Genomic DNA, 22683 nt, shown 5'->3' with positions numbered 1-22683 from the left:
TGGGTTTCGCATTTCTTCCTGGGCAGAAATTAATTTTTGCCTAATTTCTGCAGTTCTTACTCCAGGGATGAACAATTAGGAAGCAAATTGTTTCTGTCGTCAATCCCTGCATCTATGGGAAGTGGTTTCTTTATCTGCTTTATTTTTCCAATTTGATTATGTGTCTTTGGGGTTTCCCAGAGATAGATCTTATGTCTTCTTAGTTGATCATCAAACAAAGTATTTCTTTCCTAAGATATGGTGAGTCCATGGAATCATCAATTACTAGTGGGAATATCACTCCTAGCCATCAGGAGGAGGCAAAGAGCACCACAACAAAGCTGCTATATATGTCACTTCCCTTACCTATAACCCCCAGTCATTCTCTTTGCCTCTGTTCATGGAGGAGGTGAAGTTTTTGGTGTCTGAAGAAAATTGAACTTCAATCAAGATTTTATTATTTTGAATGCCAGAGTAGATTTACTCTGAACTTCCTCTAAAGACTGGGTGTAGCTGTACTCCACATTAGTCTCTTCAGTAGGGCAGTGGTGGCTTTAAAGCAGTTAGGAACTTGTGATGTGGATTATCGCTGCATTTTCCTCATAATTTTCTGCCCTGGTAGAAAAAGCCTGAGTAAGTCTACTCTGTCTTTCTTTTTCTACAGGTCTCTGTGAGGAGTGGCATCCGCTCACACCGGAAGCTGTCTACATGCTGGACGGCTAGATGCAGGTAAGTGCCTAATGTCTTCTAGGGCTGGGAGGCTGGCACTTCAGAGTCATATAAAACAAGGACTCTCTGCAATTGTTAGTGGGACTCAGAATCTTTAGTTGAGGATGGATTGTAAGGAATTAGGCAGGCACTAATTTCCATGTGGCAGGAGACAGAGTTAATCCCCTTCAGGGATGAAAGGGGTTAACTTTTTAATTTTATATGGCTCATGTTTTCTTTTAGAGGCACAGACAATGTCTAAGAAAAAAGTTATGTGTACGTTTTTTATTATTTTCTGATGGAAACACATTTTATGAGGGGTAATTGCACAATGATAGAGATACTTCTCTAGTAGTGCAAAGCCGTTTTTTCTAATAGGAAACATAAAGGTTTGCTTGTGTGCATGCTTTTCCTTTTATGTATTTCCCTGATGGGGCTCCTTTACTTAGTTTGTTTTTTCTGAATGAAGCGCGATGTAAATATATATTTTCACGCTCATTCCTATACTGCTGTGTGTCCCTGCCTTGTTTCTCTTCTGAGGAAGAGATGCGGCACCATTTTGGTCTCGCCGGGTCTGATCATGTGACCTACCACTTTTCGTCAGACAATCTCAGTTTTTACTCCAGCTGTAATCGGAGCTTTGATAGTCACTCTGTCTCTGCGAGTTTTTATATAAAAGTACTATCCCAGATGCACCCTTGTATAATAGTTTAAAGTGAACGTTTTGTATACTGTTTGGTGCAAAGAATTACATTTTAGGCAGATAAAGACTTTCATTTTGCAGCCTTTATGTTGTTTTAGCCGTATATGGCTAGACTTGCACGGACTGCTGTTCTGTCTTAAAGTGACAGTTTTATTTAATTTTTTTTTGCATAAAATTGTAATATTCCTCTCTTGCCCTGTATTCTTTAGAATAGAATTCTGTTGGTGTTTTACATGCTGCCTTACCTTTAGAAGGTGCAAGCAGTGTTTGAGTATTGCTGGTTTATTTCCTTTTTTTTGTTAGGGTTGATAATTTACTATGCTAGTTTTAATTGTTTTCTCTTCTCTCTTGACGTAGAGTTAGAGCATTACTTCTGAGCGCAATGTCTCCCAGGATGTTGCTGTTTAGGCAATGCCACAGTTTTCTCCTTAAATGTTCCAAGCCTTCATGGCGTCACATGCACTGCCCTGCGATTCCTCTCAATCTCCTGGAGGAGTGTTTGTGCCTGCAGATTTTGCAGCTCAGGTATTCTATCAATAACTGTGGTGTTATCTGCCTTTCTTTTCTTTCAGGGAAAGTGCAAAAGGACTTTTATATATTCAGATAGTAAGGTTTCTGTTAAATATGTTGCTATCCCTCATAAGTCTGATGCAGTGCAGTTGTTAGGAGCTTCTGAGGGTGATATATCACATTCAGACAGTATAATTCCTTCATCTGATGCTGAGGAGTATCCTTCAGATTTAAGCTTGTACACCTTCTTGTATGGTATGGTGGTTTTGGCTAATTTGGGGCGACTCTGATACGTTTGTCATTGTCAACCCTAGGAGTCTAATGAATTTTATAAATACTAGGATTTCTTATTGGAAGTTTTTCCTGTTCCAGACCGTGCTAGGAGGTTTTTCACAGGAATGGGATTTCTTTTTTCCCCCGTCTCCTGTTTAAAAAAAAAAAAAAAGTTTCCTGTTGTTCTCTCCATTAAATATCAGGGTGCACGGTGCATAATGTAGTAGGGCATTTCTAGTCTGTCTAAAAGAACTACGATTCCTAGAGAGGATAGCTGTTCTTTTCAGGATCTATGGACTAAGTTGGTAACTTACATGGAAGTTTGTATTGCCACTGTGTCAAGTGCAGCATCTTATTGGTGCAATGCCTTTTTAAAATTCAATTAGGTAGAGACTCCTTTGGAGCAGCTCCAGTACAGAATCCAGACTCTTAAGCTAACCATTTTTTTTTTATTTCTGATGCTACCAACCATATGATATTTGGCTTCGCTGTTCTAGATATGGACAGTGGATTTTCCTCTGAGTCCACGTTTCTGGTGCATCCGTACAAGGATATAACCTTGTTTTGGTCCTAATCTGATAGGATTAGTTCTAATATAAAGGATTTTGCCCCCATTCTGTAATTGGTCCAAGTGGGTGGTTGATTCTCTCTGTCTTCAGACATGGATACAAGATGTTCCAGATAGTCTGTGGACATTGTGCTTCAGAGTTACTACTTAGTAGTCATTCCTTCCCTGCCTGAGGCAGTTTTTCTCCTCTCAATTTTATTTATGGGTCAGATAACTGTGAGGTATTTTGCGGTGCATTTAGGATTTCTCTTCCCTGTGGGTGATAGTTCCAGTTCCTGTAAGAGAACAGGGTCTAGGATTTTATCATTTCTGTTTGAGGTTCCCGAAAATGAGGGAATTTGCCCGATAGTTGTCCTAAAGTGTCTCAACAGGTTGTCTCAGGATACCGTTCTTCAAATGGAAACCAGTGAACTAGGAGAGTCAGTTCATAGTGACCTTAGTCCTGGAGGATGTGTAATTTTAAGTTCCTGAGGTTTGCCTTTTTGTCAATCTCTTTCAGTTTGTGGCTCTTTCCTTTGGCCTTGCCATGGTCCTCAGAAGGGGCTATATTGGCAGTGATCTGGTTTCATGGAATTGCTGTGGTGCCATTACTGGACATCATAATGGTTCAGGTGCCATCTTTTCATGATGCTTACTTTCATACTGAGATCTTGTTGTCTCTCTTCTTTCATCGAATGGAAGGATACCTGACAATGAGTTCCCTTGGTCCAGCTATAGAGGTAGTTTCTTAGGGACTAGATTAGTTTCCCTGTCTCTGAAATTATTTTTCACAGAGGTCAGGAAATAGAGGATTTTTTTTTTCTTGCTTCTTTTGGCACTCTTCTGTTGGACATCATCCCTTTGCTCGATCCATCTGAGTGTCTGCGGTTATACATGTTCAGATTGTAGACCGAGGATCTTGTGGTTTTGTCTTGCAGGATAGATCTTGATCTGTCGACATGAGATTCTTCCCTGTGGATCAGAGAAGGGAGTTTTTGGTGGAGGGCTCGCTTTGCTTGCAAGAGGTAGCGGGATCTTTACCTGCATTCTTCAGATTTTTTGGCTTTCTCGAGTACATCTGTCTCGGGGCACATGCTTCCGGAGACTTTCCTATGTGTTAGTCATGGTCACTAGCCTTTTGGGTTGGTGACTATGGACTTGGGAGGAGCCTGCTCTCCCCATAACCTTTTTGGAGTAGAGAGCGATCTGCAATACTCTGATGACTTGGCCTCAGTTGTCACAATTTTATCTCAGTCGTTTACATTAACCACCTGGGAGGAATCTGAAGTTCCTTTGCCATAATTGGCGTGGATTGTTCGGTGGGCGGACGCCCACATTCTAGTTTGTTCTCTATTCTATTTTCAAGAGTGTATACCGGGAGCAGACTTTTGAGCAGTCAGATTTTTCATTCTGGGGAGTGGTCTCCTTCAGGGTTCTCCAGGTTAACCCTCACCTGGGGGGGTGCCGGAATTGGCGATGGCAGTACTCCAAGTTTCCAAGTTGTGTTTAGGATCATGAGTTCAGCAGGGTGCTCTGCTAAATATCCTGATGGTTCCTTGGGATTTCAATGGTTCCTGCATAGTCTTGCAGATCGGGTTTTCAGACCTAGTGGAGATGTATTTCTTCCACCTTGGTGGTTGTTCCTGAGGAAGGTCCTTCTAATTTAGGGTCCTTTCATCCTACTTTTGTTTTCTCTGAAGCTTTCAGCTTGGAGATTGAATGCTTAATTCTGCCTAAGCATGGTTTTTCTGAATCGGTAATTGAGATCATGGTTTAGGCTTGCAAGCCTGTTACTGGTAAATTTTATCATAAGATATGATGTAAATTTCCTGATTGATGTAATTCTATGGACTACTCTTGAAAGTAGGTTCGGGATTACTAGGGGGTTTTGCCCTTCTCTGGGATGTTTGGGAGGACGTTTTGTCAGTCAGTTCTCTGAAGGGTCAGATTTCTGCATTATTATTTTTTTTATACAGTTGTCTGCGGATGTGCCAGACGTGTAATCTTTTTGTCAGATCCTGGTTTAGTATCAGGCCTGTGTTTGTCTGTTGGTCCTCCTGGAGTTTTTAACCTTGGTTTTAAGGTTTTGCAGCAGGCTTAGTTTGAGCCATAGCATTCCATAGATTTTAAAATTTTATCTTATGTTTTTTCTTTTCTTATATCTTCTGTTCGGAGAGTTTAGGTACTCTCGGATTTGCAGTATGATTCGCTTTATTTTATTTTGGATGACTTTTTTTTATCCTAAGTGGAAATATTGTTTGGGAATTGTTCCCTCTCTGTGCCCTCATTCTTTTCTTTTGAGGTACGTGTGTGCAGCATTTAGATGTTGTGCTGGTTTCTGTATTAGAAATCTACTGCTACTTTTTTCTGGTTGAGAAGTTTACTTCGTTTGGTTTTCAGAACTGCGGGGCTGCTTTTTCCTGAGAGAGTTATGGCTCATTATTCGAGGGCTGTCTCTTCTTTTTAGGCTTTCAAAATGAAGCTTCTGTGGCACAGATTTGCAAGTCTTCAACTAGTTTTTTCTTGCATTCCCCCCCCCAAAATTTTACAAATTTGTTACTTTGTTTCGGTTGAGGCGTCTTTTAGTATATAGGTTCTTCAAGCAGTGGTGCCTTCTGTTTAGGTTACCTGTCTTGTCCCTCCCTAATTATCTGTGTCCTCTAGCTTGGGTATTGGTTCCCACTAGTAATTGATGATTCCGTGGACTCACCATATCTTAGGAAAGAAAACATAATTTATACTTACCTGATAAATGTATTTATTTCCGGATATGGTGAGTCCACGGCCCACCCTTTATTTTAAGACAGTTATTTTTAACTAAAACCTCAGGCACCTCTACACCTTTGTTTTATCTTCTTTTTCCATTTCTATCGGGCTGAATGACTGGGGGTTATGAGTAAGGGAAGTGAAATATATAGCAGCTTTGCTGTGGTGTTCTTTGCCTCCTCCTGCTGGCCAGGAGTGATATTCCCACTAGTAATTGATGATTCCGTGGACTCACCATATCCGGAAATAAATAGATTTATCAGGTAAGTATAAATTATGTTTTTGTAAGGATCCTCTGGCAGCATTTGTGTATGTTTTAATTTTTTTTTTTTTTTTAAGCATATTATGATTTTTATTTTTTCTTCCAAGGGTATTTGTTAAAATCAGGAAGGAAGGAGCTTCTGTGTTTCTGATTGCTCCGGTTCAGTTTAGCAGCACTTGGTTTTCAAATAAGCTTTAGATGTTGAGCTATCTTCCATGGCTACTTCTTCTGCATCAGGACCTTTTGTCTAGTTCTTAGGCAGTGGGGTTTTTCAGAGTCTATTGTTGAGACGTTTAACCGGGCAGGTATTCCTATGACTAGGAAGGCTAATATTTTTTTTGTATTTGTCTCATGGTTTTTTTTCCTGGCATTCTTTTAAAATTCCTAGGATTTTGCATTTTCTTGCAGGATTATTTGGATTAATCCCTTAAGGACCAACGACATTTAGGGTACGTCCTGCAAAAAATGGTTGTTAACGACCAAGGACATACCCTGTACGTCGTCGGCTAATCTGAGATCTCAATTTTGACCCTGCCATATGCTCAGATACATCATTAGATGCAGTCTCAACTAATAGTGATGTATCTGTGGCTGCTAGCCTCCCTCCCAGAAGGAGACGTATTGCTGCTGAAGAGTGGGTAAGGCCTCGTCTCTAGAGGCCAGATATCCCACCCTTCACAGCAAATCCTGGCATCAATATGGATGTTGCAGGATTTAGCCCTCAACAGTTTCTGGAGGTGTTTCTGGCTGGGAACATTGTCGCCCAAACTAATTTATATGCCCATCATTTCCATGCTGCAAAGCTTGAAACATATTTGGCAAAACAGCAATGGGCCCCCATCAATGGGCATTGACTATGCTGATGGGCATTATAAAGAAACCCTCCATTCGCTCCTACTGGAGCAGTAGCCCCATCTGCTCTACCCCCATTTTCTTCCAGAGTATGTCGAGGAAGAGGTATGAAATGATTCTACGTTTCATGCACTTCAGCAACAACAGCCTGTGCCCCACTAGGGAGCATTCCCAATTTGACAGGCTGTATACAATCTGCTCCCTGGTTACCCACTTTGCTGCCAGGTTTGCAGAGGCTTATACACCTGGAAGGAATATATGCGTGGATGAATCCCTGATGAATTATAAGAGAAGGCTGGGATTCAAGCAGTATATTCCTTCCAAGCTCTCCAGGTATGGGGTAAAGGTGTATAAGCTCTGTGAGAGTGAGGCTGGGTATACTCAGGCCTTCCGAGTGTATAAGGGAAAAGATAGCCACCTTTACCCTCCAGGTTGCCCAGATTATATGGGAACCACTGGCAAGATTGTCTGGGACCTGATATTACCCCTAATGAACAAAGGGTACCACTTGTATTATACAAGTGTCCTTTTGTTCAATCTACTGTATTGCTTTGATACAGTAGCTTGCGGTACAATTAAAAAGAACTGCACAGGTTTCCCAGGACAACTTGCACGCACCCGGCAACAACCTCAGCTGCGCCAAGAGGAGCTGTTGGCACTTAAGTACAGAGACAAGAAGGATGTGTACCTTCTTACCACCATCCACACAGAGAGGACGATGGAGGTCTCTGTACGTGGCAGAGCTGAGATCATAAGTAAGCCAGTGTGCATCAAGGCTTATAACCGGCATATGGGTAGGGTTGTTCTGGCAGATCAGCTGCTGCAGCCCTACCTAATTATGCGGAGGACAAGGGCCTGGTACAAAAAGGTTGCAATTTACTTAATGCAGATTGCTCCCCACAATGCTTTTTTGTTCAGATTCAGCTCCAGATCATTTTGAGGATTTTGAGGATTTTGTACCAAGATGCACCTGCTCCCCCGGAGGTGATGGGAGAGAGCAGAGTTGGGCCTACCCGTTTTATTCTTAAAATCCCCCCTACTGCCGTAAAGCAGAAACCACAAAAAAAAGTACCAAGAGAAGGCAGAGAAGGGACACCATATATTACTGTCCTTATTGCCCTGGACAGCCTGGACTCTGAATTGGGGACTGCTTCTAGCGGTATCATACAATGATCAAGTTAAAAAAAAATTAAAAAAAATTGTTATTCTTTTTTTGGTTATGTTCACTGTTTTTTTGTTTTTTTACTTGTACTGTGCCAGATTTTTACATTTCACTGCTCTATTTTTTATAAGTTCTAAAATTGGGGATGTTTTTTACACCAAAACCCCCGTCAAACCTATGCATGGGGGGCATAGGTGTACTCAGGGTGCCTTGCAGAAAACAATCTGGAGTGGTTTTTTTGCAATAACTTCCAACAGTCTCTCTTAAATCATAGTCAAAAAGCAATGTGTGTGTAAAAATGAAAATTGAAAAATTACCACCATACACTTTCTCCATTTTTTTTTGGCTAAAACGGTTGCATCAAAGCACACCATATACAATACCTTGGGGTGTCAACATTTAAAAATATAAACTTTCATGGCAATAAATAAAACTGGGGTATGCGATAGGCCCCAAACTAAAGATAGGCCTTTCAGAAGAAATACTCTCACTTTTAATAACTAAAATTACAAGTCATAAAATTGTAACAGAACCTTCCCAAAATCCTGGCAAACCTATGCATGGGGGCATAGGTGTACTCAGGAGGAGGTCTTGCAGAAAACAACCTGGAGTGTTTTTTTGCAATAACTTACAACAGTCTCTCCTAAATCATAGTCAAAAAGCAATGTGTGTGTAAAAAAGAAAATTGAAAAATTACCACCATACATTTTCTCCAATTTTTTTTTTCTAAAACCATTGCATCAAAGGCATCAAAGCACACCATATACAATACCTTAGGGTGTCAACATTTTAAAGATATACACTTTAATGGCAATAGATAAAAATGGGGTATGTGATAGGTCCCAGACTAAAGATAGGCCTATCAGAAGAAATACTCCCACTTTTAACTAAATTTACAAGTCATAAAATTGTAACAAAACATTCCCAAAATCCTGGCAAACCTGTGCATGGGGGCATAGGTGTACTCAGGAGGTCTTGCAGAAAACAACCTGAAGTGTTTTCCTAAATCATAGCCAAAAAGCAATGTGTGTGTAAAAATGAGAAAATACCTCCACACATTTTCTCAATTTTTTTTTAGCTAAAACAGTTGCATCGAAACACCCCATATACAATACCTTGGGGTCTCAACTTCTGAAATATATGCACGTTCATGGCGAGCAAATACATTGGGGTATGTAAAAGCCCCCCAAAAGAAGATAGTCAAAGAAGATATGTTAAATTAAAAAAATAACAAACACATGTCAGAAGTTTGGTATTGCAAACCTCAAACAACCCAATACACCTAAACATGGGTGGTATCACTGTACTCAGGAGATGTTGCTGAACAAATATTGTGGTGATCTTTGGCATTAACACATAAAAGGAACTGAGAAAATCTATGGTGGTTGAATTACTGCATGGAAAGTGATAAAATACCTGCATTTCAAATACCCTAGGGTGTCTAGTTTTCAAAAATATATGGTTTGATGGGGGTAAATTACATTGGCTGGCTTCAGAAATGTCCCAAATAGGACATGGGTGCATGATGACAGATGTGGAAATTGGAATGTGCCCCCTAAAAATAAGGCCTTTTAGCCCACTGAGAACCCAACAAACCTATTCATGGGTGGTATCACTGTACTCAGAAGATGTTGTTGAACACATATTGAGGAGGTGTTTTTTGCAGTAACACATAACAGGAACTAAGAATCCAAAGTACAAGGTGTGTGAAAAATAACACAAAATAATGACTACCCAAAAGGTTGAAAAAGACTGATGGTTGAATTAGTGCATGGAAAGTGTTAAAATACCAGCATTTCTAATAACCCCTAGGGTGTCTACTTTTCAAAAATGTATGGTTTGATGGGGTAAATTACATTGGCCGGCTTCAGAAATGACCCAAATAGGACATGGGTGCATGATGACAGATGTGAAAATTCCAAGTTGGAAAACTGGAATGTGCCCCCCTAAAAATAAGACCTTTTAGCCCCCTGAGAACCCAATACGCCTAAACATGGGTGGTATCACTGTACTCAGGAGATGTTGCTGAACACATATTGGGGTGTTATTTGGCAATAACCCTTAACATTCTCAGTAAATGTATTCTTAAATTACTATTTTGTCAAAAAATCACCACCTTTTTTTTTTCTTTCAAATTTTGGCATAGATTGGTGGTAAAATGGTTGCATGAAAAGAGTCAAAATACCCCAAGTTTAATACCTTATGTTGTCTTCTTAAATTCTTCTAAAAATATATGCATGTGAAGGGTTATTTAGGGATTCCTGAAAGATATCAGTGTTTCAATGTAACTATTGCTAATTTAAAAAAAAAAAAAAATAGTTTTGAAATAGCAAAGTGCTACTTGTACTTATTGCCCTATAACTTGCAAAAAAAGCAAAGAACATGGTAAACATTGGGTATTTCTAAACTCAGGACAATATTTAGAAACTATTTAGCATGGGTGTTTTATGGTAGTTAAAGATGTATAACAGATTTTTGGGGTCAAAGTTAGAAAAATTGTGTGTCTTTCCATTTTTTCATCATATTTTATAAAAAAAAAATATACGGCTAGATTTAGAGTTCTGCGGCCAAAGGGGTGCGTTAGCTACGCGTGCTTTTTTTCCCCTGCACCTTTTAAATACTGCTGGTATTTAGAGTTCACAGAATGGCTGTGTTAGGCTCCAAAAAAGGGAGCGTAGAGCATATTTACCGCCACTGCAACTCTCGATACCAGCGTTGCTTACGGACGTGGCCAGCTTCAAAAACGTGCTCGTGCACGATTCCCCCATAGAAAACAATGGGGCAGTTTGAGCTGAAAAAAAACCTAACACCTGCAAAAAAGCAGCGTTAAGCTCCTAACGCAGCCCCATTGTTTCCTATGGGGAAACGCTTCCTAAGTCTGCACCTAACACCCTAACATGAACCCCGAGTCTAAACACCCCTAACCTTACACTTATTAACCCCTAATCTGCCGACCCCGCTATCGCTGACCCCTGCATATTATTATTAACCCCTAATCTGCCGCTCCGTACACCGCCGCAACCTACATTATACCTATGTACCCCTAATCTGCTGCCCCTAACACCGCCGACTCCTATATTATATTTATTAACCCCTAATCTGCCGCCCCTGCTATCGCTGACCCCTGCATATTATTATTAACCCCTAATCTGCTGCTCCGTGCACCGCCGCAACCTACGTTATCCCTATGTACCCCTAATCTGCTGCCCCTAACACAGCTGACCCCTATATTATATTTATTAACCCCTAATCTGCCGCCCCCAACGTCGCCTCCACCTACCTACAATAATTAACCCCTAATCTGCCGACCGGATCTCACCGCTACTCTAATAAATGTATTAACCCCTAAAGGTAAGTCTAACCCTAACACTAACACCCCCCTAAGTTAAATATAATTTAAATCTAACGAAATAAATTAACCCATATTAAATAAATTATTCCTATTTAAAGCTAAATACTTACCTGTAAAATAAACCCTAATATAGCTACAATATAAATTATAATTATATTGTAGCTATTTTAGGATTAATATTTATTTTACAGGCAACTTTGTAATTATTTTAACCAGGTACAATAGCTATTAAATAGTTAATAACTATTTAATTGCTACCTAGTTAAAATAATTACAAAATCACCTGTAAAATAAATCCTAACCTAAGTTACAATTAAACCTAACACTACACTATCAATAAATAAATTAAATAAACTACCTACAATTATCTACAATTAAACCTAACACTACACTATCAATAAATTAATTAAATACAATACCTACAAATAAATACAATGAAATAAACTAACTAAAGTACAAAAAATAAAAAAGAACTAAGTTACAAAAAATAAAAAAATATTTACAAACATTAGAAAAATATTACAACAATTTTAAACTAATTACACCTACTCTAAGCCCCCTAATAAAATAACAAAGACCCCCAAAATAAAAAAATGCCCTACCCTATTCTAAAATAAAAATAGAAAAGCTCTTTTACCTTACCAGCCCTGAAAAGGGCCCTTTGCGGGGCATGCCCCAAAGAATTCAGCTCTTTTGCCTGTAAAAAAAAACATACAATACCCCCCCCAACATTACAACCCACCACCCACATACCCCTAATCTAACCCAAACCCCCCTTAAATAAACCTAACACTAAGCCCCTGAAGATCTCCCTACCTTGTCTTCACCACGCCGGGTTCACCGATCGATCCAGAAGAGCCTCCGATGTCTTGATCCAAGCCCAAGCGGGGGGCTGAAGATGTCCATGATCCTGCTGAAGTCTTCATCCAAGCGGGAGCTGAAGAGGTCCATGATCCGACTGAAGTCTTCTATCAAGCAGCATCTTCAATCTTCTTTCTTCCGGATCCATGTAGTTCATCCCGCCGACGCGGAACATCCATCTTCACCGACGACTTCCAGACGAATGACGGTTCCTTTAAGGGACGTCATCCAAGATGGCGTCCCTCAAATTCCGATTGGCTGATAGGATTCTATCAGCCAATCGGAATTAAGGTAGGAAAATTCTGATTGGCTGATGGAATCAGCCAATCAGATTCAAGTTCAATCCGATTGGCTGATCCAATCAGCCAATCAGATTGAGATCGCATTCTATTGGCTGTTCCGATCAGCCAATCAGATTGAGCTCACATTCTATTGGCTGATCGGAACAGCCAATAGAATGCGATCTCAATCTGATTGGCTGATTGGATCAGCCAATCGGATTGAACTTGAATCTGATTGGCTGATTCCATCAGCCAATCACAATTTCTTTCATGTAATTAGCAAGAGTCCATGAGCTAGTGACGTATGGGATATACATTCCTACCAGGAGGGGCAAAGTTTCCCAAACCTCAAAATGCCTATAAATACACCCCTCACCACACCCACAAATCAGTTTTACAAACTTTGCCTCCTATGGAGGTGGTGAAGTAAGTTTGTGCTAGATTCTACGTTGATATGAGCTCTGCAGCAGGTTGGAGCCCGGTTTTCCTCTCAGCGTGCAGTGAATGTCAGAGGGATGTGAGGAGAGTATTGCCTATTTGAATGCAATGATCTCCTTCTACAGGGTCTATTTCATAGGTTCTCTGTTATCGGTCGTAGAGATTCATCTCTTACCTCCCTTTTCAGATCAACGATATACTCTTATATATATATACCATTACCTCAGCTGATTTTCGTTTCAGTACTGGTTTGGCTTTCTACAACATGTAGATGAGTGTCCTGGGGTAAGTAAGTCTTATTTTCTGTGACACTCTAAGCTATGGTTGGGCACTTTTTTTAATAAAGTTCTAAATATATGTATTCAAACATTTATTTGCCTTGACTCAGGATGTTCAACATTCCTTATTTTCAGACAGTCAGTTTCATATTTGGGATAATGCATTTGAATCAATCATTTTTTCTTACCTTAAAAATTTGACTTTTTCCCTGTGGGCTGTTAGGCTCGCGGGGGCTGAAAATGCTTCATTTTATTGCGTCATTCTTGGTGCGGACTTTTTTGCCGCAAATTTTTTTTTCTATTTCCGGCGTCATACGTGTCGCCGGAAGTTGCGTCATTTTTTGACTTTTTTTGCGTCAAAAGTGTCGGCGTTCCGGATGTGGCGTCATTTTTGGCGCCAAAAACATTTAGGCGCCAAATAATGTGGGCGTCTTATTTGGCGCTAAAAAAATATGGGCGTCACTTTTGTCTCCACATTATTTAAGTCTCATTATTTATTGCTTCTGGTTGCTAGAAGCTTGTTCACTGGCATTTTTCACCATTCCTGAAACTGTCATTTAAGGAATTTGATCTATTTTGCTTTATATGTTGTTTTTTCTATTACATATTGCAAGATGTCCCACATTGCAACTGAGTCAGAAGATACTTCAGGAAAATCGCTGCCTGGTGCTGGAGCTACCAAAGCTAAATGTATCTGCTGTAAACTTTTGGTATCTGTTCCTCCAGCTGTTGTTTGTATTGAATGTCATGACAAACTTGTTAATGCAGATAACATTTCCTTTAGTAAAGTTCCATTACCTGTTGCTGTTCCGTCAACATCTAATACTCAGAGTGTTCCTGATAACATAAGAAATTTTGTTTCTGAATCCATTAAGAAGGCTTTGTCTGTTATTCCTCCTTCTAGTAAACATAAAAAATCTTTTAAAACTTCTCATTGTTCAGATGAATTTTTAAATGAACATCATCATTCTGATTCTGATAATGGTTCTTCTGGTTCAGAGGATTCTGTCTCAGAGGTTGATGCTGATAAATCCTCATATTTATTTCAAATGGAATTTATTCGTTCTTTACTTAAAGAAGTTCTAATTGCTTTAGAAATTGAGGATTCTGGTCCTCTTGATACTAAATCTAAACATTTAGATAAGGTTTTTAAATCTCCTGTAGTTATTCCAGAAGTTTTTCCTGTTCCTAATGCTATTTCTGAAGTAATTTCCAGGGAATGGAATAATTTGGGTAATTCATTTACTCCTTCTAAACGTTATAAGCAATTATATCCTGTGCCATCTGACAGATTAGAGTTTTGGGACAAAATCCCTAAGGTTGATGGGGCTGTCTCTACTCTTGCTAAGCGTACTACGATTCCTACGGCAGATGGTACTTCCTTTAAGGATCCTTTAGATAGGAAAATTGAATCCTTTCTAAGAAAAGCCTATTTGTGTTCAGGTAATCTTCTTAGACCTGCTATATCTTTGGCGGATGTTGCTGCAGCTTCAACTTTTTGGTTGGAAGCTTTAGCGCAACAAGTAACAGATCATAATTCTCATAGAATTATTATTCTTCTTCAACATGCTAATAATTTTATTTGTGATGCCATCTTTGATATCATTAGGGTTGATGTCAGGTATATGTCTCTAGCTATTTTAGCTAGAAGAGCTTTATGGCTTAAAACTTGGAATGCTGAAATGTCTTCTAAGTCTACTCTGCTTTCCCTTTCTTTCCAGGGTAATAAATTATTTGGTTCTCAGTTGGATTCTATTATTTCAACTGTTACTGGAGGGAAAGGAACTTTTTTACCACAGGATAAAAAATCTAAAGGTAAATTCAGGTCTAATAATCGTTTTCGTTCCTTTCGTCACAACAAGGAACAGAAACCTGATCCTTCATCCTCAGGAGCGGTATCAGTTTGGAAACCATCTCCAGTCTGGAATAAATCCAAGCCTTCTAGAAAATCAAAGCCAGCTTCTAAGTCCACATGAAGGTGCGGCCCTCATTCCAGCTCAGCTGGTAGGGGGCAGATTACGTTTTTTCAAAGAAATTTGGATCAAATCCGTTCACAATCTTTGGATTCAGAACATTGTTTAAGAAGGGTACAGAATTGGCTTCAAAATAAGACCTCCTGCAAAGAGATTTTTTCTTTCCCGTGTCCCAGTAAATCCAGCGAAGGCTCAAGCATTTCTGAAATGTGTTTCAGATCTAGAGTTGGCTGGAGTAATTATGCCAGTTCCAGTTCTGGAACGGGGGCTGGGGTTTTATTCAAATCTCTTCATTGTACCAAAGAAGGAGAATTCCTTCAGACCAGTTCTGGATCTAAAGATATTGAATCGTTATATAAGGATACCAACATTCAAAATGGTAACTGTAAGGACTATCCTGCCTTTTGTTCAGCAAGGGCATTATATGTCTACAATAGATTTACAGGATGCATATCTGCATATTCCGATTCATCCAGATCACTTTCAGTTTCTGAGATTCTCTTTCCTAGACAAGCATTACCAGTTTGTGGCTCTACCGTTTGGTCTAGCAACAGCTCCAAGAATTTTTACAAAGGTTCTCGGTGCCCTTCTGTCTGTAATCAGAGAACAGGGTATTGTGGTATTTCCTTATTTGGACGATATCTTGGTACTTGCTCAGTCTTTACATTTAGCAGAATCTCATACGAATCGACTTGTGTTGTTTCTTCAAGATCATGGTTGGAGGATCAATTTACTAAAAAGTTCATTGATTCCTCAGACAAGGGTAGCCTTTTTGGGTTTCCAGATAGATTCAGTGTCCATGACTCTATCTTTGACAGACAAGAGACGTCTAAAATTGATATCAGCTTGTCGAAACCTTCAGTCACCATCATTCCCTTCGGTAGCCTTATGCATGGAAATTCTAGGTCTTATGACTGCTGCATCGGACGCGATCCCCTTTGCTTGTTTTCACATGCGACCTCTTCAGCTCTGTATGCTGAACCAATGGTGCAGGGATTACACAAAGATATCTCAATTAATATCTTTAAAACCGATTATACGACACTCTCTGACGTGGTGAAAAGATCACCATCGTTTAATTCAGGGGGCTTCTTTTGTTCTTCCGACCTGGACTGTAATTTCAACAGATGCAAGTCTTACAGGTTGGGGAGCTGTGTGGGGGTCTCTGACGGCACAAGGGGTTTGGGAATCTCAGGAGGTGAGATTACCGATCAATATTTTGGAACTCCGTGCAATTTTCAGAGCTCTTCAGTCTTGGCCTCTTCTGAAGAGAGAATCGTTCATTTGTTTTCAGACAGACAATGTCACAACTGTAGCATACATCAATCATCAAGGAGGGACTCACAGTCCTCTAGCTATGAAAGAAGTATCTCGAATTCTGGTTTGGGCGGAATCCAGCTCCTGTCTAGTTTCTGCGGTTCATATCCCAGGTATAGACAATTGGGAAGCGGATTATCTCAGTCACCAAACGTTGCATCCGGGCGAATGGTCTCTTCACCCAGAGGTATTTCTTCAGATTGTTCAAATGTGGGGTCTTCCAGAAATAGATCTGATGGCCTCTCATCTAAACAAGAAACTTCCCAGGTATCTGTCCAGATCCAGGGATCCTCAAGCGGAAGCAGTGGATGCATTGTCACTTCCTTGGAAGTATCATCCTGCCTCTATCTTTCCGCCTCTAGTTCTTCTTCCAAGAGTGATCTCCAAAATTCTGAAGGAATGCTCGTTTGTTCTGCTGGTAGCTCCAGCATGGCCTCACAGGTTTTGGTATGCGGATCTTGTCCGGATGGCTTCTTGCCAACCATGGACTCTTCCGTTAAGACCAGACCTTCTGTCTCAAGGTCCTTTTTTCCATCAGGATCTCAAATCCTTAAATTTAAAGGTATGGAGATTGAACGCTTGATTCTTAGTCAAAGAGGTTTCTCTGACTCTGTGATTAATACTATGTTACAGGCTCGTAAATCTGTATCTAGGGAGATATATTATAGAGTCTGGAAGACTTATATTTCTTGGTGTCTTTTTCATCATTTTTCCTGGCATTCTTTTAGAATTCCAAGAATTTTACAGTTTCTTCAGGATGGTTTGGATAAAGGTTTGTCTGCAAGTTCCTTGAAAGGACAAATCTCTGCTCTTTCTGTTCTTTTTCACAGAAAGATTGCTAATCTTCCTGATATTCATTGTTTTGTACAAGCTTTGGTGCGTATAAAACCTGTTATTAAGTCAGTTTCTCCTCCTTGGAGTTTGAATTTGGTTCTGGGGGCTCTTCAAGCTCCCCCGTTTGAACCTATGCATTCATTGGACATTAAATTACTTTCTTGGAAAGTTTTGTTCATTTTGGCCATCTCTTCTGCCAGAAGAGTTTCTGAATTATCTGCTCTTTCTTGTGAGTCTCCTTTTTTGATTTTTCATCAGGATAAGGTGGTGTTGCGAACTTCTTTTGAATATTTACCTAAGGTTGTGAATTCCAACAACATTAGTAGAGAGATTGTGGTTCCTTCATTATGTCCTAATCCTAAGAATTCTAAGGAGAAATCATTGCATTCTTTGGATGTGGTTAGAGCTTTGAAATATTATGTTGAAGCTACTAAGACTTTCCGAAAGACTTCTAGTCTATTTGTTATCTTTTCCGGTTCAAGGAAAGGTCAGAAGGCCTCTGCCATTTCTTTGGCATCCTGGTTGAAATCTTTAATTCATCATGCTTATGTCGAGTCGGGTAAAACTCCGCCTCAAAGGATTACAGTTCATTCTACTAGGTCAGTTTCTACTTCCTGGGCGTTTAGGAATGAAGCTTCGGTTGATCAGATTTGCAAAGCAGCAACTTGGTCCTCTTTGCATACTTTTACTAAATTCTACCATTTTGATGTGTTTTCTTCTTCTGAAGCAGTTTTTGGTAGAAAAGTACTTCAGGCAGCTGTTTCAGTTTGAATCTTCTGCTTATGTTTTCATTTAAACTTTATTTTGGGTGTGGATTATTTTCAGCAGGAATTGGCTTTCTTTATTTTATCCCTCCCTCTCTAGTGACTCTTGCGTGGAAAGATCCACATCTTGGGTAATCATTATCCCATACGTCACTAGCTCATGGACTCTTGCTAATTACATGAAAGAAAACATAATTTATGTAAGAACTTACCTGATAAATTCATTTCTTTCATATTAGCAAGAGTCCATGAGGCCCACCCCTTTTTTTGTGGTGGTTATGATTTTTTTGTATAAAGCACAATTATTTCCAATTCCTTATTTTTTATGCTTTCGCACTTTTTTCTTATCACCCCACTTCTTGGCTATTCGTTAAACTGATTTGTGGGTGTGGTGAGGGGTGTATTTATAGGCATTTTGAGGTTTGGGAAACTTTGCCCCTCCTGGTAGGAATGTATATCCCATACGTCACTAGCTCATGGACTCTTGCTAATATGAAAGAAATGAATTTATCAGGTAAGTTCTTACATAAATTATGTTTTTCCTACCTTAATTCCTATTGGCTGATAGAATCCTATCAGCCAATCGGAATTTGAGGGACGCCATCTTGGATGACGTCCCTTAAAGGAAAGGTCATTCGTCGGGAAGTTGTCTGTGAAGATGGATGGATCCGCGCTGGAGGTCTTGAAGATCAGCCGGTCGTCATCGGATGGAAGAACATAGAAGATGCGGCTTGGATGAAGATGTTTGCCGGTCCGGATGCCCTCTTCTGCCCGCTTGGATCAAGACCTTCAGCCCCCTGCTTGGGCTTGGATCAAGATATCGGAGCCTGGACGGATCGCTGATACCCGGTGTGGTGAAGATAAGGTAGGAAGATCTTCAGGGGCTTAGTGTTAGGTTTATTTAAGGGGGGTTTGGGTTAGATTAGGGGTATGTGGGTGGTGGGTTGTAATGTTGGGGGGGGGGTATTGTATGGGTTTTTTTCCAGGCAAAAGAGCTGAATTCTTTGGGGCATGACCCGCAAATGGCCCTTTTCAGGGCTGGTAAGGTAAAAGAGCTTTTCTATTTTAATTTTAGAATAGGGTAGGGCATTTTTTTATTTTGGGGGTCTTTGTTATTTTATTAGGGGGCTTAGAGTAGGTGTAATTAGCTTAAAATTGTTGTAATATTTTTCTAATGTTTGTAAATTATTTTTTTATTTTTTCTAACTTAGTTCTTTTTTTATTTTTTGTAATTTAGTTAGTGTATTTATTTGTAGGTATTTTATGTAATTAATTTATTGATAGTGTAGTGTTATGTTTAATTGTAGATAATTGTAGGTAGTTTATTTAATTTATTTTTTGATAGTGTAGTGTTAGGTTTAATTGTAACTTAGGTTAGGATTTATTTTACAGATAATTTTGTAATTATTTTAACTAGGTAGCTATTAAATAGTTATTAACTATTTAATAGCTATTGTACCTGGTTAAAATAAATACAAAGTTACCTGTAAAATAAATATTAATCCTAAAATAGCTACAATATAATTATAATTTATATTGTAGCTATATTAGGGTTTATTTTACAGGTAAGTATTTAGCTTTAAATAGGATTAATTTATTTAATGAGTTAATTTATTTTGTTAGATTTAAATTATATTTAACTTAGGGGGGTGTTAGTGTTAGGGTTAGACTTAGCTTTAGGGGTTAATACATTTATTAGAGTAGCGGTGAGATCCGGTCGGCAGATTAGGGGTTAATTATTGTAGGTAGGTGGAGGCGATGTTGGGGGCAGCAGATTAGGGGTTAATAAATATAATATAGGGGTTGGCGGTGTTAGGGGCAGCAGATTAGGGGTACATAGGGATAACGTAGGTGGCGGCGGTGTGCGGTCGGAAGATTAGGGGTTACATTTTTTTAATAGAGTGGTGGCGATGTGGGGGGACCTCGGTTTAGGGGTACATAGGTAGTTTATGGGTGTTAGGGTACTTTAGTTAGCCCAGAAAGCTCTTAACTACTGACTTTTTTCTGCGGCTGGAGTTTTGTCGTTAGATTTCTAACGCTTACTTCAGCCAAGACTCTAAATACCGGCATTAGAAAGATCCCATTGAAAAGATAGGATACGCAATTGACGTAAGGGGATCTGCGGTATGGAAAAGTCACGGCTGCAAAGTGAGCGTTAGACCCTTTCCTGACTGACTCTAAATACCAGCGGTAGCCCAAAACCAGCGTTAGGAGCCTCTAACGCTGGTTTTGACGGCTACCGCCAAACTCTAAATCTAGTCGTTTGTAAATTATAAGATATGATAAAAATAAAGGTATCTTTAGAGATTCCATATAATGGCGAGAAAAACGGTATATAATATGTGTCGGTACAGTAAATGAGTAAGAGGAAAATTACAGCTAAACACAAACACCGCACAAATGTAAAAATAGCCTTGTTCTCAAACGGTCAACAAATGGAAAAGTGGTCTGGTCACTAAGGAGTTAAGGTTTATTCATAATTTTATTTAGTGACCAGATTTCTGTTCCTTCAGTTCTGATTCTTTATGAGATTACTTATCTTTCTAATATTCTCTATTTTGTACAGAATTAATCATGTGGTTAAGCCAATTTTTCCCTCTGTGGAGTCTTATCTTGGTTTTTAGGATTTTGCAGGCTTCTCCATTTGAGGTGATGCATTAGGTGGATATTAAACTTTTTATCTTGGAAGGGTTTTTTTTTTCTTTTAGCATTTTCTTCTGCCTTTTCTTTTGATTCTCCATCTCATTATTTTTTTTTTCTTTTAGCATTTTCTTCTGCCTTTTCTTTTAATTCTACTCATCTTATTTTTCACCTGGATAAGGCAGTTTTTAGGACTTAGAGTGATGTCTTCATACAATTTGAGTCGGGAAATTGTTATTCCCCCTTTTTCTCCAAATTTTAGAATTCTTCTGAGCATTTAAGTTCTATTTGCAAGCAACTAGGGGTTTACTTCTAGTTTGTTTGTTTATTTTGTTGGCTATAGGAAGGGTCAGCTATTTCTATGGTTTCATAGCATAGGTTTCAGAAGGTTTTCTTGCAGGTGGATGTCCATTTTACTAGGTCAGTGGTCAACTCTTGGGTTTTTAAGAAACAGTCTATAGTAGATTTGTTAGACAACCTCTTGGTCTTCTCTACAATCACAATATTTTACCATTTAGATTTTTTTGCCTTTTCTAAAGTGGCTTTGGTAGGAAAATCCTTTAGGTTTTGTTTCCTAAGTTTTTGTTCTATTTTTCTTTCTTTTTGCATTTGTAAACTAATGATATTTTATTATAACACTTTCTAGTATTGTGAAAAAAAAGAGTTGTAATTTTTTGTTCTACATCTTATTGCTAGTCCCACCCTCATTCCTTGTGAACTTCACTGCTTTGGTATTAGTTTTCCAGAAGTAATGGATCATAAACTCTATCACCACATATTTAAAAGAAAACATAATTTATACTTACCTGATAAATTATTTTTTTCATGGTGGTGAGAGTACACAAGACCCCACATGCTGTCTTTTTTTCTGGTGGTAGTTTATTTTTTTCACTTCTTTTTTCCTATCTCCTATGTTTGTTGTTCTGTATTTCCTTGTTCTACCTCTTTTTTTGTGTTTGGCTATACATCAGACTATTTACCATAGAGGTGGGAGGGGTTTATAGGGCTCTTGGAGTTTGGGAAACTTCACCTAATCCTAGTTGTGAGCAAAGGTAATTCCCAGGAGTAAAGGATCATTGACTCTCATCACCATGAAATAAATTATTTATCAGGCAAGTGTAAATTATATTTTTTTGTATCTCAGTTTGGTTGAAAGCTAGCATGTGCGGCTGTAGGTTAAGGGCCCAGCTAGAGACCTTGATGCGGTACTGGTATATCAATGATTTGCCAAATGCTATAACTAACTCTTCCATTGCTTTTTATTTAACTGTGCATATGCAAGTGAGTGCTAGAATTTCTGTATGTTATTTTTCATTTATTTGTAATTTTTTTTTTTTTAGATGTCATGTCTATAGTTGTCAATACTGCTCAAAAATCGTGCCCATCTGAATATGAATACAAAAGTATGACATGTACCTTTTCTGGAAATGATGCAAAGTCTTCTCGACAAACATGTGCTACGACTCCTGCAGCTAGTGCATCTCCAAGAACATTGGTCATGGTCCTGAAGCGATCTCTACATAAAGAATAAAGTTAATTTGTACTTTGTTACAGTTCTCACTTTTAGACAAGTGATTAAAAGGGATTTTTAAATATATAAATAAAACAAATACCTACTTTCATACAGTCTAATCTGGAATTACATTCCCATCATCTAATTTCCTGCATGAATATATTGTGATCATCACAAGCTTTCTTGTTATACTCGTTATTTGACACAACTCTGTCTACAGAAGACCTCTAAAGCAATTCAACCCTTTCCTCACTTTCAATGTTTTGTTACCTACATAGAGTCAAGGGAAAAAGAAAGTGCAACCTCTTTGAATTATTTGATGTTATGTATCAGGACTTAACAACAATCATCTGGTCCTTAGCAGGTCTTAAAATTAGGTAAATACAACCTCAGATGAACAACAACACATGACATATTACACTGTGTCATGATTTATTTAAAAAAAATAAAGCCAAAATGGAGAAGCCATGTGTGAAAAACTAAATACACCCTTACTTCTTCCATAGGAATTAAGTTGTTAAGTAGCAGCCAGGGTGACCATCTCAATAAAAGCCAAAGTTTAGCAGTTTGCTGGTCTGGAGCATTCAGGTATGTGTTAAGGTGGAAAGACATCAGCAATGATTTTAGAGAAGCAATTGTTGCTGCCCATCAATCGGGGAAGGGTTATAAG

At 38.9% G+C, this 22683-nt stretch overlaps 1 protein-coding gene across 1 annotated transcript in view; it reads right to left on the bottom strand.

Moving 5' to 3' along the window:
• The window catches only part of LOC128647289 (uncharacterized), a 340270-nt gene that overhangs the window by 45660 nt on the left and 271927 nt on the right, over positions 1–22683 (bottom strand). Inside the window, exon 11 of the mRNA XM_053700082.1 lies at positions 21917–22016. Within this exon, the coding sequence (XP_053556057.1) occupies positions 21917–22016 (100 nt within the window). The remainder of the gene's footprint in view (positions 1–21916; positions 22017–22683) is intronic.

This window comes from Bombina bombina, chromosome 2, assembly GCF_027579735.1.
Source record: "Bombina bombina isolate aBomBom1 chromosome 2, aBomBom1.pri, whole genome shotgun sequence".
Taxonomy (NCBI): Eukaryota; Metazoa; Chordata; class Amphibia; order Anura; family Bombinatoridae; genus Bombina; species Bombina bombina.
This window is presented reverse-complemented; position numbering and strand designations above follow the sequence as displayed.